This window comes from Schistocerca americana, unplaced genomic scaffold (genome assembly GCF_021461395.2).
Source record: "Schistocerca americana isolate TAMUIC-IGC-003095 unplaced genomic scaffold, iqSchAmer2.1 HiC_scaffold_73, whole genome shotgun sequence".
NCBI classification, from domain to species: Eukaryota; Metazoa; Arthropoda; class Insecta; order Orthoptera; family Acrididae; genus Schistocerca; species Schistocerca americana.
Window position 1 is genome coordinate 1,221,217 of NW_025726489.1, and position 20,367 is coordinate 1,241,583.

At 40.0% G+C, this 20,367-nt stretch overlaps 1 protein-coding gene across 1 annotated transcript in view; it reads right to left on the reverse strand.

The window, feature by feature from the left end:
* LOC124589803 (spectrin beta chain-like) overlaps positions 1-20,367 on the reverse strand; it is a 140,771-nt gene that overhangs the window by 103,529 nt on the left and 16,875 nt on the right. Inside the window, exons 9-15 of the mRNA XM_047131591.1 lie at positions 17,233-17,424; positions 15,552-15,752; positions 10,209-10,421; positions 9,971-10,117; positions 7,237-7,428; positions 4,065-4,253; positions 2,396-2,560 (exon numbers count right to left, since the gene is read on the reverse strand). Of these exons, the coding sequence (XP_046987547.1) occupies positions 2,396-2,560; positions 4,065-4,253; positions 7,237-7,428; positions 9,971-10,117; positions 10,209-10,421; positions 15,552-15,752; positions 17,233-17,424 (1,299 nt within the window). The remainder of the gene's footprint in view (positions 1-2,395; positions 2,561-4,064; positions 4,254-7,236; positions 7,429-9,970; positions 10,118-10,208; positions 10,422-15,551; positions 15,753-17,232; positions 17,425-20,367) is intronic.

Sequence of the window (20,367 nt, forward strand, 5' to 3'; positions counted from 1 at the left end):
CAAAACTATGGCTTCATCCGTTTCAGGGAAACTATTACACTTAGAGGAGAAGGAATATACATACAGGGAGCTTCAAAAAATACTTCTACAAAGTTTGGAGACAAGTTCCTTACACAAAAAAAGAACAAAAAGGTTCATACAAACACGTATACAAAAATCCATTTTCGTGTTACTAATGAAAGTTTACACTTTGGTGATTAGAGCTCATCAACACAAACTCGTAACAAACGCTCAAAATGTTGTCCTCGTGCTTATAAACATGCACACACCTGTCGAATCATGGGCTGTTGCACCCTTTCAGATACACCAAAAGTTTCAAAAGGTTTTCCAGGACTCCACGGCACACTGATGATTAGTTTCTGCATGAGGGTGGTCTGCTGCAGGTCCCCACAGAGATTGGTGGAAGGTACAGGCCATGGAACTGGTGATCCTCTATGCCTCCATTCCTTACAGTCAACATAAAGGGTACTACCTAGTGCATCTTTAACACAGAGACAAATGAGTGAAGAGGCAAACTACTCACTGACAGCCTGTGCAACAAACCATCATCAGGCGTAAGCTCCTGCACATGTTGAAGATGACACGTACTCTTCAAGAAGTATCCTCCGTGCCGAAGGAGATGTACCACATGCCAACGCCACTGAAACCTGGCTACTTGTTGGCTGCCCACAGGACTTGCTCTTCCGTCCAGACGTACGAGCAACATGTAGTCTTTTTGTCAGTCAACGGTCTGTAGTGCTATGGATCCTGTCCTAGCAACCCGACGATACATAGTGCCAAAGGTTGGATAACTCAGCTGCCTTCGGCCTGGAAATGCCGCCTGTTACTGCCTCGTGTCCATTTTCATTTGGACAGCTGTACGTAAAAACATTTCTGACTGCTCATGAAATGAATATCTTGCCATGTTGGAAATAAGCATGTTCAGGACAGAAGAATGATGAATGTGAAGAAGCCTCCCTGGCAACACAACACCATCTAGGATATGGTGAGTCAAACGGGTTCATAGGTAAGTGGAATTATTGGGTTGTGCATGGAAACCCCCTAAATGTCAACTTTCATTAATAAGCCAGGGATTCAGAGATATGTTTATATGAACTTTTTTCTAGTTTTGCTGTAAGGAACATCTTCCCAAAGTTTGTAAAAATATTTCTGAAACAGTCTTTATATTCCTGGGTAAATCAAGTACCACAAGTACTGCTACACTAATGAATGGTGGCTTCCAAAGCACAGACATAAATGTACACTGATGAACCACTGTATTACGGTGACTTGCTCAATAACATGTGGGTCCACCGTAGGAATGCAATGCGGCAGTAATTTGGCACGGCACAGATTTGATACGTCCTTGGAAGGTTTCCAGAGGAATGTCACATTAGGTGTCTATGTGAAATGTCAGGTAATTCCTTAAGTTATGAGTCGGTGGTTTGTGGGCGCAATGCTCGTCCCTTAAAGAACCCGAGATGTAGTCCATCGGGTTCAGACTGGGCAAATTCGGTGGACACAATACAAATGCAAGTTGACTATCCTGCACCACAAACCACAGCACAATTCTGGACGAAACTCTTGCTGAAACACGCAATAACCATAAAAGAAAACATCAAATGTGAAGAGATGCGGGTAGTCCACAATAGTGTTCAAATATCTCCCCGTCATCATGGCACCTGTCACAACTACCACGTGTCCCACGTAAGCCCAGGCAAATGTCCCCCATAGCATAACACAGACCCCACTAGCCTTTATCCACAGCACGATACACGTTTCGAACATCTGTTCACCTGGATGACAGCATACCTAAACACAGCTGTCTCAACCTGGTAGAACAAGAAATGTTATCCATCTGACCTGTCGACAAGTTTGTGTCGATCCAAGGTCGAATCTCAATTAACCTGAGCCCACTGCAATCTCGGTTGACAGTGTTGTTTGGTCAATACTGGAAGAAGTAGATGTGGTCTGCTGCAGAGCCCCATTTTCACCAATGTGCAGCAAACAGCATACCCCAAAACACTTTTACATACTCTGGCACTGTACTCTGTCGTCGGATCTGGCACAGATCCCGCTTCATATGTCGGACAAGCCTCTGACCAAATTCTGTGATGAGGTATCGACATCCAGCACCTTGCCACCTACTCGAGGTTTCACCATCCTTCAGCCATTTTCCACAGACACCCATAACAGCAGCACATGTACAGCAGAGAAGACTCACCATATTCAAATGCTCGTCCCAATCGCTGGGCCATAAAAATGTGTTCTCTTTCGATGTCACTTATGCAACTAGTACTGACACTTTAACGATTCTCCCACTCTGCTTATATACTGCCCTCATGCGTCACACGCCCATAACACCACCAGGCAGCGTTCAGTCTCACGGTGGACAGTAACTGCTGCAGCTACTCACCATCTGTGTCAGCTGCTCCCAGACGAGCTTGATCTGGTCGATCCTCTCCTGGATCAGCTCCCTCTCCTCAGGGTGCTCGGCTCCGATCGTCTCTGCTTCCTGCTGCAAGGAGTCCAGCTTGGCCTGAATAGCAGCCAGATCACGCTCCATGCCAGATAGCCGACGCTGTAACACGACATGCAATGCACGGTAAGTTCCAGGAATGTACTGGATGTAAAAGTACTAAAATTGACTTTTCTCATTATATCCTTAATGTACTGAAAATCCAACATAGTATGCTCTGACCAAAAACACTGAGAACGACAAAATTAACACAGAAATAGCAGCCCAATCTAAAGCGATACTCCTGAAAACTGGCCCAAAAAGAAATAGTATTTCTGACACAGCAAAATTACGTCAATAAGATAAGATTAAACCATTTATTATTCTGAAGAGGAAGGAAGATGAAGATGTGACGAACATTATCCTTTTCTGCAGTTACACAATTACTTTGCAATTCACACATATCAATAATTCACTCTAAGAAGTCGCTCAACACGGCGGTTGACAGAAGTAGGCGTTTCAAAAGAAGTCTAACAACATCGGTCTGTGCTACAGTTTTGTCAGCACAGCCAATCAAATAAGCCTTATCTATCAGACAGCACAGTACTCTGCGAGGCTACGTATTCAAACTAAGCTATAATATTAGTTGGAAATACTTGGAAATGGATGTCCTCTACACGTGATCACAATCACACAGCAACAATACGGAAACAGTGTGGCTACAACAATGCCAGTGTACTGACAACAAGTACATCAAAAGTATATGGAAGTGAGTGAATATATTTGTCAAATATCACACAGACTTCAGACTTCTGTATCAGCCACCACGCTGAGCGAGTTCTTAGAGGGTACAATTACTAAGTACTTGACGGAGAATGCTAGGGGCTACTTTCAATCAGTATCTCTATTTTTACACACTTGAACAATGTATGGGAAAAATGAACACCTAAATCTTTTTATGAAAACACTTATTCCTCATTTTATTGTCATGCTCACACTTCTGTATGCACATATCGGGCAACAAAATATTTTGGTATTTGGGAGATGATGTAGTAGTTTGAAATTCTGTAAAAAGGCTTTAACATAATGAAAACTGTCCTTATTTTAATTACTGCCATCCCAATTCCCTAATCATAACAGTGATACTTTCTCACCCAATTCCTGATAACCCAAAATGAGCAGCTCCTCTTCAAACTTTTTCTTGTCTGTCAATCCTCTCTGGTAAAGACATAAAACTGCTCAGTAATACTCTGAAAGAGGACCAACAAATGCTGTGCAAGCAATTTTTCTAGGGTATTTGTTATGCTTTCTGCATCTTCTGTCAATTGTAATTTTGTTTACTGTAAACCGTAAATATTTAATTGAATCGACAACCTTCATATTACAGCCGCCCCCCCCCCTCCAAATAAAAAAGAATAATAAAAAAATAAATAATAATAATAATAATAATAATAATAATAATAACACTTTGAATCAAACCATAAAAGAAATTCTGTGAAGGAAAACTCTCATATTTCCAAAGAGGGATTGAAAGAAGAGGGAGGCTGATTTTACTTAAAAGGTTATTTGAGAAAAATTATTTCACTAATTGTGCGAGAGCTTTTAACCAAAATTCAATTAATATCACCTGAAGTGTCATAATGCCAGTGAGGTCCATCTCCAGACTGTCCGTCGACTGGAGAATACGCTTCTTGTCCTCGATCCAGGACATGGTCTCCCGACACTCGATGTGATATGTCTGCACTCCATGCGCAGAGTTCAGTTCCTCTTTCTTTGCTTCTGCTTTCTCTCGTAGCTGTGCCCATTCGTGGTTCAACTGTAAACAAATATACGCATTCAGTTTATGAAAAATTTCTGTGGAGCGACAATGGTTTGTTAACAGTAAACTCTTAATAGGTAACCACTATAGACAGTAGGCAGTAAACTTTTAAGTAATTTGAAAAATGCTGTTGCAAATTTGACCGAGCACTACACGCCAAATAAAAAATGATGTCAAAGTGAAGTAAAGCATATTTGGGAAGTGTCCTCATTCACGACATACTCAGTTCACAACATAAAAGTGAGCGGGTCATCCAGAAAATAAGTTTGCCTATTTTTAAAAAAAGAAAACAAGCTTACATCAAAAACTTTACTGGCAGTACATATAGCACTCTTATAGCTATTTTTTGACACAACCAGCATCAGAACTGAGACACTTGTCATACTGTGGGACCAATTTTTGTATTCCTGTGTTGTAAAAGTCTGCCAGTCTTTTTCAGCTCTTTGTCATTGTGAAAATGCTGAACAAAAGACAGGAACATCTTGAGGCACAAGGAAAAATGGAAACTGCTGGGAGCAAGATTGGGACTGTACGGAGAATGGCCAACCAATTCCCTGCTAAACTCCTTCAGAACAGCTGTTGTGCACCACACTGTATGTGGGAGAGCAGTGTCACAAATCTGCACAATACTTCCACTGAGTATATCACACCTCTCACTGTGACTGGACAGTATCAGTTTCCCAGAGTTACATGATAATGGTCTGCGTTCGCTGTTTCAACTCCGGGCACGACACCAGTGACAAAATGCCCTTCTATACAAGAACATTGCGCACACCACGTTCCGCACCAATGCAGTCTGTTAGAGCTTTGCCTTGACTGTAAATCCAGTGCGATACCAATCCATTGGCTGCTGCTCAGTTTCCAGATACACCTCATCGTCTGTTAAGATCCTGTCAAGAAGCTTATCCGAGTCATAATGGTACTGATTCCTATGTGTTAATGCTGCCCCTAAGCGATTCAGTTTCATGTTCAGATAACAAGTTTATCGGTACTCATCTGGCGCACACTTTCTTCAACAGCAGCCACTTAGTGACAATTCCACACAGCAAGGATTGCTATATCTACGGAAAATGCTGCAGAGAACCATAATCTCCGTAATGCACTACTGCACCAACTACACGAGGTCATCAATGATGGACAGTCGCCCACAGCCCTCTTTAATACAGATACTGCCGATCTTTGAAAAATTCCCAAACCGGCAACGCACGTATTCACTCGTGACCTACTGCCCATACCCCTGATACAACAGGTGGTACATCTGGACACTTCTGTGTTCCGTGCATTAAGAAAGTTTATCACAGACTGAATGTCACAGTTGGCACAAGAAAGAGTAAGAGCCACCACCTTCAGCCACTGCTAGAGCACTGTTGACAACAGCATAGACTTCTATGGCCATCATGTGATTGCATGCCATAACTCTGTCACACCCCTGCTACTTTCCAGCTGAATACTTTTACTTTAAGAAAAACCAACCTTAGTTTCTGGAAGAACGTAGTAGGCAACTGTCTAGCAAAAATCTTTATCTCCGAAATAATGTTTCTATTAATCTGCTTATCGTAACATTTCCTTTACTCGTACAATTCTTCCTGAAAATTTTTCTTCAGATTCTAAATGGAATACTCTGCTGCAAAAAGTCATCATCACAATCAGTAACAGAAGTACTTTAAAAAAAATTTTATATTAAATGATACACTTCTGTGAGTTTGCAAAATAAAATTACAAGCAGAATCGTTAAACAAATTATGTTTTTAGAAGATACATTTCCTCTGGATTGAGTATTCAAATTTTATGCACAATATTTCCATCAGCAGCTGCAACTGCCTTCAACATGTACTATGAGCAAAAGTACTAGGTTGCCTCCCAACTGGACTCAGTTTAGTGTGCAGGGGGAGATGACTCTCTGGATGACTGTCTGGACATAACAAACTATGGCTGCTATCAATATAACAGCAAAAGTTCAACATTTATTTCTTTAAGTTTCCCTACAGATCTTTTAACTTCCTTAATATATCCTGAATATTCTAATCTTTATCTCTATGATACATTACAAAATTTATGAGATTAAATCTTAATACACTCACAAAATTGCTACATATTTACAAATATTAGGCATATCAGAATTTTCCAATTAGCACTCCTGACAGGATTACATATACTAATTGAGGCTTTGCTTAGTGTTGCCAGATTTACACAGGATGTCCTCAATTTTTAGTGGGCAGTGACCCGACTGACATAAGCCTTACACGGGACATCAAATGTACAGACTTTTTGCCACTATTACCAATTCGAAATACCATGTACGTTCACTTAAAAATTGGTCAACTAAATGAAATTTCCAAAATGAGTTTCTGAATGTACCAATGGCAGTGACCAAAAATTTTGGAACACAGTGCGCCAGAAGGTTGCAATCAGCTGTTTAACTAAAAGTAGGCCTCGGCACAAGCCACAACTCCATACTTCAAAGACAGTCAGTCACATGGCTTTAATCGTATTATTAGTGCGACCACACTGCTTTCTGAAAAGTCCTTCACCCCCCCCCCCCCCAAATTGCGCTCACTGACAGGATAAGACTTCTCTTAGCATACCGTGCAGAGTGGCTGAAGTTAAAAAATTATTCATCTGTGCACACGGCCCAACTGTATATTATGCACGTTAAAGGATAATAATTAGTGTTTGAACATACTGTTGACTTACACTGGAGTGAATAGGAAATTTTTGTATCACCAGCTTCAAGTTGGTACTGTTCATGAGCAGAACAGCACTTTTGAGTATAGTTGTACCAGTGTACCAACTTTGTTCATAAAATATTATAAGGAAATACTGATCTAATTATCGAAAGTTGATGTCCTTTTGTCCCAATTTTTAGGTCTCTGTGCCACTGATTTTTTAAACCGCCAGCCCATAAATCTTCATGTTCTGCCAATTGGATCTTGTTCCATATTTGGATGACAAAAGTAATTAACGTCATACTAAACATCACCTGGTTCTGCCGTGCAACTATCTGTTCGCTGTTGGGGTGCTCCACATGCAGCAACTGGCGAGCCAGCTGGTTGACAACTGCAACACGGGACGCATTGGCATTCATCTCCTTCTCGAAGCCATCGTAGCGGTGCTTCATGATCTCCACGTCCTCGATGTCTTTCACTGGAACCATAGTCTGGAGCATGCGGTCCTGGAGGCACGAACAATCAATTGTTAGTAAATAGATATCATGCAACTATAGTCTGAAGAATTGTGTACAGAAATAATTGTGTACAGAAATAATTGTCACTGAAATGAAAATTTAAATATTGCCAAATATTGGGAGAGTTGCACTTGTACCCCACTTGTGATTTTAGTATCAAACACAACCTTATTATGATCCAAATACTTCAGTATAAAGTGTCAATCACAATAATCATGAAGCATAAAGTTATTTGTAAGGCTTTTCTTTCCTCAAGTTACTTTCAGTGACAGTATTTTCCAAAATATGACATGGAAAGTTTATATTTTTTAATTTTATTGAGCACAGAATTCGAATGTAATATGGGCATTTTTTTACAACAATAATTCATGTTTAAATGTTTTATTGCCTGAAGGAAGACACTTTAGCAATATGCATTTCATATCAATTTTAGATATTATCCACATATTAAATATAAAAATTCCTGTATTTAATTGTGCAGATTTTATTGCAAATTTTAAGAAGTCCTACATCCCACCTACAACTGCAAAACCCCCAGAGAAATTCTGGCATTGCACAGGTTAAGCAAAAGCTAATATCAAAAATTGTAACAATAATCAGATAATGGTAGACAAAATATTTTCTAATATTTAAGATATATTGGGCTGGTCATGCTGAACAACAAATAACACCTTTTTGTCTACCTAATTCTATTCTTGCTGTCGGGTTTCAATACAACACTAATGTGTTACTAATTACATCACAATTTCTTCATTTCTATATCAAATATGAGCAAGCACATCTGTCAGTCACAATGTTGACCGATACAAATTAAGCTGTTACTTCCCATGCCCAATTGTTCTTGCCCAGAATGCTTGCCCTTACACAAATCTACATAAACATACCAAAGTCCAACGGCAATACAGGGCCCATGCAAGGAGCAAGATAGCCCACCATACTTTGATTAACCGATGTTGGAGAAAGGACTTCGTATTGCCTTTCGCATCTGCCTCCAGATGCGCACACACAAATTGGCTCTCTTATTTACCAGCTCCTGCCCCCCCCCCCTCTCCCCATTTCCCTCCCCCAACCCCCACCCTCCTGCATTTGCCCTGAAATATCAGTTTCCATTATCTTCTAACTTCTGCAACCCACCCATGTTGCCAAAGAGATTGCCAAAGAATTACTCCATCCTTCGATGGTCTCACTGAAAGCACAATAAGCAATCTCCCCTAATGTCCACCTCCAACATCCTACTTGATGTACTGTACAGGGCAGTAAGATACATGCCAATGTGATATGAGAAACATATGTTACTGACTGAAGTCACTCTTTTTACACTTAAGTGTCAACAAAATTTATTAAATTTATGGAGAATAAAATTATTTTATTTCCATCAATGATCACAAAATGTTTGGTCCTGTGACTACTGGTTTCGGTCAGCAATGACCACCTTCATCAGATGTGTAGCAGAACATGGGAAATGAAATACTACTAGCAGACAGTTTACAGCTTAAAACAATGTTTTATTATACTTTTCTCAGAACAGTGTGTCGCGAGATATGACAAGCCCTCTGGTGGTTAAGTTCCTCCAACTTCTTGCCTATGCTGCATTCTGGCTACTATGCCAACAGAGAACACTTATTACTTACTTTAGTCTTGTTTTCATCCATTTCACTCCTTTCCCCAGCTATTTTATCTTGTGTAGGGACATGATATTTTTCATTAAATTGACCACAAGAGCGTGTCAATCACATGCGGTCACTTAATCATTTCCTTTACAACATTTTTAAATTTAACTTTATTTGTGCTCTTAATTTTTTACGTTTTCCCCACTGTAATGACTTACACACTTGGTAAGCTCACTATAGACTTCATCTATTGGCTTCTTCATTTTATTGCATTCTGTACAATTTTACAATTAACGAATGCATGTAAACGTACAGCAGACACATCCAATGAGCTTACGCCACAATCTTAGGTTGTGGCTACCGAACTGCAGTTTGTTGTGAATAGTAGTGCTACTAACAGTGTGACTCTGCTGGCCATGTGGTCTAGCGCACACAATATTTTAGATACACATAATGATCCTAACCTGTTTGTGAGAGTATTTTGTGATGATACCACTGCAGTCTCATTACATTATGAGATGATGTAAAATCCTGTATATTTTGTCAGATTTTAAGAACATATTTCAGAATCTATTGGTTTAATACTTTTCAATATGGCAGACCTTTTTGTTTCAACATTTAAACTGTCTGCCACTTTTTTTTTAATTTCCCATGTTTTGCTGTATATCTGAAGATTGTCACTGTTGACCGAAACCAATAGTCTGAGGACCAAAACTTTTGCAATCATTAACAGAAATAAAAGAAATTTATCCTACACTTCCTGGATCACCATTTTAATTTGCGACTATCACAGCTTGTGAAATTAATTTTATGTACTGTTTATTTCCTCTTGTTCCCTCCACAAAATTATATCATTTAACTTATAGCTGCCTCAATCAATGTAAGCTCTCCACCTGCACCAGTAAGAACACATCGCTCACCTTCTCGCTTATCCATTGACCGACACCATCTGACTCGCTGAGCAGTTTGTACAGAGACAATGCGTCGAGCAGCCGCTGCTTCCTGAGTTTGGCAAACTCCAGGAGTTCTTTGTAGCGGTGGTCAATGCTGGCCAGCCTTTCGACAACCTGTGAGCAATTTACAAGCAGTCAGGATGACGAATTCACAGTCTAATTTGGTCATTTAGATTACTTAACAATACTGCACACTGTGGCTTACCTGTGGAGCCTGGCGGTCCTGCTCTCCCAGCTGGGATGCCTGCTGGTGCAGGGCTTCTATGGCTCCCGCGTAGTTCTTCAGCTCGTCCGTCACGTCCTTGTGCTTTTTCAGCAACGACTGCACATTGGCTTCGTCACGGCCGACATCTTCGCTCGAAACGAGCCGCAGCGTATCCAACATCCAAATGTCGACGTCGTCTGCATCTGCGAAGAACTGGAAAAAACGGACACGATCACAACTTTTGTGGGATTTCCAAAACTGAAAAACACTAACAACACAATACAGTTACATGTTTCATGTACACAATAATTTTTCAGGCAGTGTTTTCTTCTTCACACACCACAGAAAGGTCATGCGAACACAAAGTAGAGCATACTGGAAGTAAGCTTGCAAGGTGCAAGCAATAAAACTTGGTCCCTGACAACCAAATCAACTGAGCAGGGAAAGGGGCAATGGTGGGGGTGGGAGAAGCCACACTGCAGCAGTGTAGGGGCAGCTCAAATTGCAGACTTGCACTTCCAATATAAAGTTGAAGACCTCACTCACAATTTCATATACTACTGAGTACTCTACAAGCCAACAAGACAGCAATGCCACACTTTTTAAAACTGACTTAGCAAATACCAATGCTCCCAAGTCCATTGAGCAACAGCCTGCCCACAGGTGAGTGAGGTTGCAGTTCCTTAGGAACAGAGAGATTAACTCACCCATTGCTATTGTTCATACTCAAGTGATATTACAGAGTTGCCACGTATAATTTCCGTGGTATTTGTGTAACTGACTACACCAGTAATTCTTATTACAATCGTTATTAGTCATATTAATATGGATCACTGAAGAGTTTGAATATGGTAAACTGAAAACGATTTGAAACTGATGACCTTTTCTATTAAAATGTAAATGTTGAAACCACTGGAGTAACTTTATAATGTAAAATCTTTGACACCATGTTCTTGGTGGGAGGGAGTGATATGACATGTGACATGTTTGTAGAAGTCATAAGTTGGACCTCATATTGGGGTGGGGGGTTGTACTTTGGGAAGAAAGTGTTAATAAAATGTGAAGAAGTCCACATCAAAGCCTGCACGATTTCATTCAAATGACTTGCATAAAAAGTCCTAAAACCTGGAAACAATTTTTCAGACAGAAATATCATACATCTTGCACTAAAACTGTGCCAACAATGACATACTTTAAGTAAAACCGATTCACTTTAATATTGTCAATCTATAATTTGTGAACATCTTAATTTCCTCTTATTTGTTGTCATGGTTTGACAAAATATGTTGTGAACTCATTCACAGAAAATATTTGCGAGTTTTGGTATCTAAAATAACTTAAAGCGATTCTCCCCTGGTTTATTTGTCGATCGAATAGTTCACAGGTGTGCTGCCAGTCCGCCAGTGTCCAACGGGTACAATATCCCGGTCATCAAACACGGCACCATTGTCAGGTGTGCTGACAAACTGAGCTCCTGAATGTGCATGGCCAACTTGTATCCCCTCCCACCACAAGGTGTTCCCTCTACAGTCTGCACCCGCAGATGTGCGACAGCACTCGTGGAGATGCTCGCACCTGAGTCTGCTGTAGTGTCGATGTAACTGCTCTGTCTGTCCCAGTTGCAAAATTGTTGTGTTTGCTGAGCGTCTTCTTAATTAGACCCAGTGCTAGTTCCCTGGCCTTGCTGAGATTATAGAAACGAGCCAGAGGCATAATTAAAAAAACCAGTACCTGTATGTAAGAAGTATTGACCCTGGCTGTTGAGACAACCCACTGTGACACAAGGTGGTGAATGGCTGTTTCAAAATTCCCGGGGCTGCGATGTTAACCAGTTCCACACATACAGCTGGACATCTTCGTCCGAGGTGAATTTTTTGCCCCTCAGAGGCTTTGTAAGGGGCTCAAAAATGGCGTAATTACAGGGAGAGAGGTCCAGACTGCACGGGGGATGGCCGAGAACATAATATTTAAATTTCTGCAGGAGCGCCACATCTGTGTTGGCCGTATGAGGCTTTGCATTGTTGTGGAACAGAATGATCCCACTGGCGAGATTGCCATTGTCATTTTGATCTTATCGCTTGGCGAATGATGGTCAAGGCTTGCGAGTAACAATGGGTATTCACTTTTGTCCTGTGCTGCAGGAAGTGGGTCAAGGAAAAACGTCAGCATAATGATTCACCTCAGACGATGATGTTCAGCTGTATGTGCAGAACTGGTTAACATCGCAGCCATTCACTGCCTTGTGTCACAGTGGGACAGGTGTCTTAACAGCCAGGGTCAATACTTTTAACATACAGGTGCTGGTTTCTGAAATTATGCCTGCGGCTTGTTTCTTTTTGAACACCTTTTATATAATTATTCCTGATGCGAATTTCGATGGCTACTCTACTGACTCCTTCCCAGTATTTGGAAGCCTGCACTTAAATCCTGGAATGGTCGTATTTCACTGAATTATTTTCTGCCGAACAGTGCTCTACAGATTTGTTGGGATACATTACTCAAGTGTGCCACTGGTGTTCTCAGTTTCAATCTAGAAATGTGCGCACTGTTCATCCAATACGTGACTTACTACATTGGCACACAATTTGATATACCCTGGCCTTCCACACTCCCCTATAATATCCATGTTTTACTGGGCAGGCAAAAGACAAATCTTACATGGTGCTCTTTCAGTATGAACCCAACTTTTCCTGGCAGTGTGCCTGCGTACAGTATAAACTCTGTGGCTACCTCTGCCTATGGGATTTCTTCTATCTCAACAGTCTGTACTGTAGTGGTGGAGCTAAAAAGCCATTCTGCCTACCCTTTTTAACACAGTTCTGAGTGTTCCAGTTCCTGGGGCAGACACACTGTGTCTGATATTGTGTATGCCCTGTGTATTAGTGTTTTAGTAGCCCATTCCTCTGCACAGGGCGGTGGTAGCCATCTACATGCAAATACGGGTCAGTGCGTGTTTCCTTCCAATACCCACCATTGGTGAGGGTGCCATTTGCTCTTCTCTTGAGCAAGACATCCAGGAATGGTTGTCTTCTTTCTTCTTTACCAGAGGGGGGTCATCAAGAAATTGTTACAAGGACCTGTGCCGCCAAGATTTTATGGATTCACGAAGGTTCGCGAAAATGTGGTGCTCACATTACATCCACAATTTTGCAGGTTTTGTGAAATGTCTCAACAACTACAGGTCTAAGAACTCAGATACTGTGGTGAGCTTTGACACTGTTTTGTTACTCACCAGGTTGCCTTTATGAGAGTCTAGAACATCAATCACAATTTTGAGTAGAAGACCAACAATCTTTTCAAGCATGTCCTGATCACTACGTATTTTGTATTTAAGAGAGAACATTTCGAGAAAATAGATGGAGTTACAATAGGCAGCCCACTCTTGCTAGTGTTTGCAAATTTGCACATGGAGCACTTCAAGGAGGACGAGGCCCTGATGTCATCTAAATGTACACCAACAAGTTAGCAGCCAGAGCACTGTTTGTGAGAAAATCATGTGATGGAATATGATCATACATGGATTTGAGCACAGACCTTCAAATACTGGAAGAACGTTGTTAGAGAAGCCATCAAAATCCTATCATTCTCAACTGTGACTATAATCTCAGCAAGGCTTGGGAACTAGCACTGGGTCTAATTAACATTATACTCAGCAAAGACAACGATCTGATGACCAGGAAACCTAAGTCACAAAGGGTGCCGACATGCATCCTCAAGTACAGACCACGGAGGGAACAGCTTGTGGTGGGAGGGTACGAGAGTTGGCTGCACACCCTCAGGACCTCAGTTAATCAGTGCACCTAAATATTGTGCCCAATGGACACTATGAACCGGCAGTACAACCATAGACTGTTCATCTTCTGAACTGTAGATTGTGCATTCAACCTAATAGCTGATCCGGAATTGACAGCTAACCTTAAATAAAATCATTGTAATATGCATAAATAAAATTTTTTGTATAAATTGATTACACAAATGATAGGCAGTTGCAGGATTTAGTCACAGAGTGAGGCACATTTGAAAATCTGGTACAATTTAAGGTGGAAGAAGCATATAAATTTGATTGTAGCTGTGAAGGGGGCGATGTCAAACAAATTTGTCACAAGAATCCTATGGAAATTAATTCACCCACATAGGAGGCTGCTAATAAAATTCTCATTCAATCAACTCTTTTGTGTTGTTGGTCAGTATGGAATAGTTTCAAAGTTAAGTAAAAGAAAATTTTCAAATGGCTGTCAATGCTCCACAACAAGGCTGCCAGTCACTGCAAAAGGACCACTGTTATGTTCAATAAACTCAATCCTTCCTGCTGTCAATAGTATTTTAAAATTTTGTATGTGGCTGGAGCAGCAACTGTAGAATGAAATCATTTTGTAGAAATAATGAACAGCTAACCAGTCACAAACTGGAATGTTTATTGAACTCCCTTTTACCGTGGTTTCATCTTCAGAAGGCAATATAGACAACTGTATTACATGTTATGGCAGAGGTATGTTAAAACAACGATTCTGTATTTTTGTGATTCAGTCTAGAACTTATGGGACAAACATGCTGGATCTGCCCAATCTTGTCAGGAGCAGTTTCCTTCCCACATCAAAGCCGAAATAATTACGCTACGTGAATAATATTCATATCTACAGACTGAGGATGTTTTGTGGAAAACCACCATTATTCTTGTACAATGGTCAATCAATCCACAAGTGTGTCTAGTAGAAGCAAACAGCAGGAGCAAATGCAAAGCAGGCATAGCCAGCTCACACTTTGGGTGTGTCATTCCGACACAAAAACCATAGGTTTCTGGTGCAACTACGGAAGTCTGAAGAAGTTCCAGGGAGATTGGAACTGGTCACGAATTTTTTTAAAAAAGTGCAATTGGTACTGAAAAATAACTATATATTACACCTGCTTTAGATTATGAAATGCTCGACAACTAAGAAGGAAGACCGTGGGAGAATTCACTAAAGCCTGAAATATATGTATATCTATTAACATCTTTCAGTTTAAAAATTATAGATGTTTAGTGTACATGCAACATTTCTGCTTTTTCTTTGCACAGCATGACACCCAGACACAGGTACAGTGACCTGCTGTCTTAATCACATTAAAAGATTTATGAATAAACTCTAAATTCACCATGGGGTATTGTGGAACACCTAAATCACAAAGGCTTGGCTACAATTTGACAAATTGAATACTTTCTTACTGTCCTGGCACATCCTAGGAAAGAAACCTATAGCATTTCCATCACTATTATTAAATTCCCAACACGAGGAAATAGTCTGGACAGCTAACCTAGAATAAATACAAAACAAAAAAATTTCAAAAACTGTATCGGCGTTTTACCTGGTGGAAGTCGACTGCTTCCTCGAGCCTCTTGCGCCTGTAGGCAGACAGCTCGAGCAGGTGATTCCAAGAGTCGAGAATCTCATCCAGCCGCTCTTGCACACGAGCAGCACCGAAGTGCTGCCGACCGACCAAGTCCCGGCCGACATCCACGACAGACATGAGCTGTGGCTCGTGGCTGCTGATCTCGTTCTCCAGAGCCTGCGGCGAGAAATCGGTAATCAATAAGAGTAACAACAGTAGCATACGGTGGAGAAGAGTTATGCAACTTGTCACGTAATCTCTGCTGGAGTAAAGACAATTATTGTGAACACAATTAATAGCTTAATATTTTTAGATTTGAGCTTCAGAAGTGTACTGACTGGTTTTCTGGAGCTATTTTCATTGTTCCCAGATTTATTGCATATTGTGTACGGGTACAACACTGAGTTAACAACTGCACTCTTAATTAGAAGTATTAATAGGAAAACTTAAATTACTATCAATAGCAAATCTGCATTTCTTTATGCAGTTTTTCAACAGAACTGTCAAAATTACTTAGTTACTAAGTTTTATCAGTACTTTCAATATATATAAGCTTGTAAATTTAGGATATTAGGAGTCTGTTACTCCCAAAACTACACTTTATACACAATGACCACTAATAAATACAAAAATCAGATGTGAGAATTCTGGCAGACTCAGATATGTTCTTAACACACATTTTTCCGTTTTTGTCAACCCCAAACATCATCAGTGGTAGGAAAACGCCATGACACACATACAATTTCCATTTCTGTTCTGGCTATATGTCATTTGATGCGAGTTTTATGCTGTGCAGCAGTACGAAGCATAAGACAGTCACAATCTTCATGGTCATATTTTACCGCCAATTATAATCAAAGGTCAGTGCCTTCTTGTGATGCCACACCCTCCAGGCATGGCAGAAGTAGGTTAATTAGAGAGTAACAAGCCTTTGCAGATAGCAATGACATTAATTAATTTTGACTACAATTTGATTCATGATTGTGTGTGTGTCATGAGAGAGAATGAGGGATAGCAGATAGACAATAATGGTGCCCCGGAATACAAGTGTTGTCCACAATTTCTGCTGGTTGTAACTCTAATTAATTCAGAAGTTGATAATTTTTGCACAGACGGTGTTCTCTGTTGTAAGGTAGCCCTTTGTGCTAAATTTTAGCAGATCACGCCACACGAATACAGCAGAGGTGCTGGAGAGACAGTTCTGACCATTATAAGTAGTATGAGTATGGTAACCTAACACATCTAAGCAGCTTGCCCAAAACTGTGCGAATGAGCACAATAAGGCTGGCTATGGAAAGTGCAGTCTTCTGCACAGGCAGCAGTTTTCTTCAAAATCTGAAGTACTGAATACTCTTTCTCCTTTGCCCTCAATTGTGTGTTTTTATTTCTTCATTTTGTGTCCTCCGATTACTTATGTGGGTGGGTTTTCCTTTTCGGCAAGCAGTGTCTACTAGTCTTGTACAGGCACTTTAGTCATCGCAGAAGTAGGATAGTGGGCTCGTCTCCAAACCACACACCTAGGAACATGTTTTTCCTTTTCATGCAATAAATATTTACTCTCGATTTTGTCACTTGGTCGCGTGAGACAATTGATGACCACTGTTTCCTTACAGAGGGCAGCATGCAAGCCACCTGAGATAACTAGTCGGGTCCTTACCTTGTGTTTGGAAAGCAGCAGATTGATGGTGGTGAGGTCGTGTCCGATATCTCCCGTTGAGACAATCTGCTCCTTCTCCTTGATCCAGTTCTCCTCGTCGGCCATGTCCCAGTAGAATTGCCACAGTTTGCGGCTCTCCTCCAGGCGCGCTCTCCGTTCCACAGCCAACTTGACGAGTTCGGCATATGCGTCCTATGAATGAGGAGAGAAAAATTACTGACAGAGAGCAACAATTATTTGTACAGTATTTCCTGCTCCGAAAAATTTCTCGGCACAAATTGTACTGAGAGTAAAAATTCCGCAACACAATTCAAGTGTGAAGTTTCGGGCCCCAAACTTCCAACAGGGGTATTTAGAAGTGGGTCAGTTTTAGAAAGCTGTGAAAGACATGATGGTACTGCAGATTAAATATCAACAATGGCAGGCATGGCCTTTTCCTCACTACAGGTGGGTCCCCTCATCCTGGGGTCTGACTGAGCTGCCCTTCCTTCGCTTGTACAGGCATTTACGTACTTTCAGGTCTAGTTTCACTACAGTGATCATAACAAAACTTATCCACATTGAAAAATGTCAAATTTGTGTGAAAAGTGAAAGAATACAGATGACCCTAGGGTATTCAGTTCCAACATTACTACTTCCTCTCACAATTTTATCTATACCGTGACTGTTTCAGAATTTAAAAAATAGATGCAAATGTGAAATTACATTGTAACTGCCACTAGTCTCAATAATTTTATTTTGTTTCACCTGTTACATAAACATATAATAATATGACCTTTGATGCCTGAATATACCTTACAACCATGAATTAAAATGTCATTTTAACACCACAGTACAGTCATAAACATACTAAAGTATTCTATTTACAGTGCAAGCACAAATGTGGAAGTTTTTCACTGACACAGGAAATGAAAATCTTGTAGCCAATCTTGCACTTTATTTCATTTGACAATATAATATAAATGGACAGATAAAAAAAAAAAACCTCAACTCATCAAATGGCAGCAGGGGAAAAACACACACACACACACACACACACACACACTCACACTCACACTCACACTCACACTCACACTCTATTATCAATAATTGATTATTTTTGTTATTTTATTTCATTTGAGATTTTTTTGCATAAAACTAACAACTATATAACTCATTTACTGCTACACGATGAACTGAATTAGATGCCTTGCCCAAAAAGGTTGGGACAAAGCAAGCTGGGATATTTTTACTTCCCATCTTGTTTTGCCACCTGTCTCCTTAAAATTCATTTTTTTCACTTTTAGCTAATTACCATCAACATACACGAGTATAATCTGCATTTTCATAAAAGAGAAAGATTGGCCCTCAGTTTTAAAGAATATAACACCAGCTCTAATTTTGTGCTTAGTTTTATGTATGTAACTGATTTTCTAATTTATTTTGACTATGCCTAGCTAGTATCTTCTGTTATAGGGTGAAATCAGTAACTGTTTCATAACTTAAATTCTACAGTTGACTTATAACAAATATAAATTCTGTACCGATTATAAACATTTGGAGGAACAAGTAATAGTAATCTTAAAAGTATCTATTTGGTCTATTCGAAAACATGTTAGCAAAGCCAGCTCTTAATCCCAAAGTAATTACCAGTTTTGTCAAAAGTATTGTTTGTGTAACTATATCTGTTAATTTCATCATTTAAACAAATAATTCGATCTAACTTGTAGTAGAAGAAACTGTAAAAAAACACAGAATGTATCGATGTATTCAATCAATTTCACGAGTTACGTTTTACTTGTAATTTCTGTAACTTAAACATCGAACAATGTATAGTTTCAGTGTCTATTATTGTGAGGATATACAAGAGCCCAATTTTTGATCCCGAGACAGTCAGTCCACGGCAGAGTTTCAGACGAGGAACCTGTATTCGTTAGGTCAACAACAATGCAGCCATTTAACTGTGAAATAAGTGTAATAGGCGGTGTGTTAAAACAATGACAGTGTCTGTTCAATACGTACCATATTATGCGACAAGAACTGTGTGGTTAGGTTTTTACTGCTCGTAGATGTTCAACAGTAAACTATCGTAGCAGTTTGTTGATGTTTGCTTGCAATCTATTAATGACACATATCTAAAGTTGAACAATAATGTGCTGTCCATTTAATTGTGTATTATTGGAGGGTTGAGAGCAGTGAAAGTAAAGAACTGTGAAACACAAATGTGCACCTGTCGGCTACATCAATGTTGAACTTTCACCCTCATTTTTCAGCCAGTGTAGCAATGCAATATGTCGACACAGAGAACAATCGACAAAGAAATAAAGCAGCCGAACATCACGAAGTGTTACTGTATTCCCGAAGTATGAAGGTGTGGCTCCAAAAGACATTGTGCTATAGCAGAACAACAAAATGCTATGACACAACATGGTGAATTACTAGCAAACATATTCCTAAAAGAATAGTCAGCCCTGTGACAGCCCTTGATGAAATGTTTGTGGAATATGTAATTAAATAAAACCTATTGTTTTCCTTATAAACATTACTGAGTGAAATGCATTATCATAAACAGTATTTTATCACTTTCTAGATCTCTTACTACATAACAATATTAGATATTTGGCCACCAAAGTACCCACTTTAAGACATATTGGAAGAAGAGCAATCTTCTAAAGGAAAACCACATATTCTCTACAATGTGAAAGTGTTCACTTGTGCTGTGATCTTATCCATGTCAGGGGAAACAATCATCATGTGCACCCAGACGAAGCAAATTCAAACACGTCACACAAATTACACTGCCACAGGATATAAATGTAGAAACTCTAGTTAAAAGAAAACTTGTCTTACATGCTGCTGTGTATACTGGGGGAAGAATAGGGCAGTCAGCAATCTGAGGATTGTTTTGAATGCCACAACTGTCGACTAGAGACAGTCCTATTTCAGGTAATACATTGTTGCCTTCCATCTGACCATCGAACTGAGTTGCCCTGCCAGTTTTAGGTCATCTACAGTTTGATGTGAATTCTGAACCATTTTTTCCAACAAACAAATGCTGCCTGAGGTGAACAAAGAGATAAGTGACATAAAAATCCTGGAAGTGGCCTGGGATCTAACCCGAGACGTCTCAATCTGTAGCCTGCTCTTTACCACTGA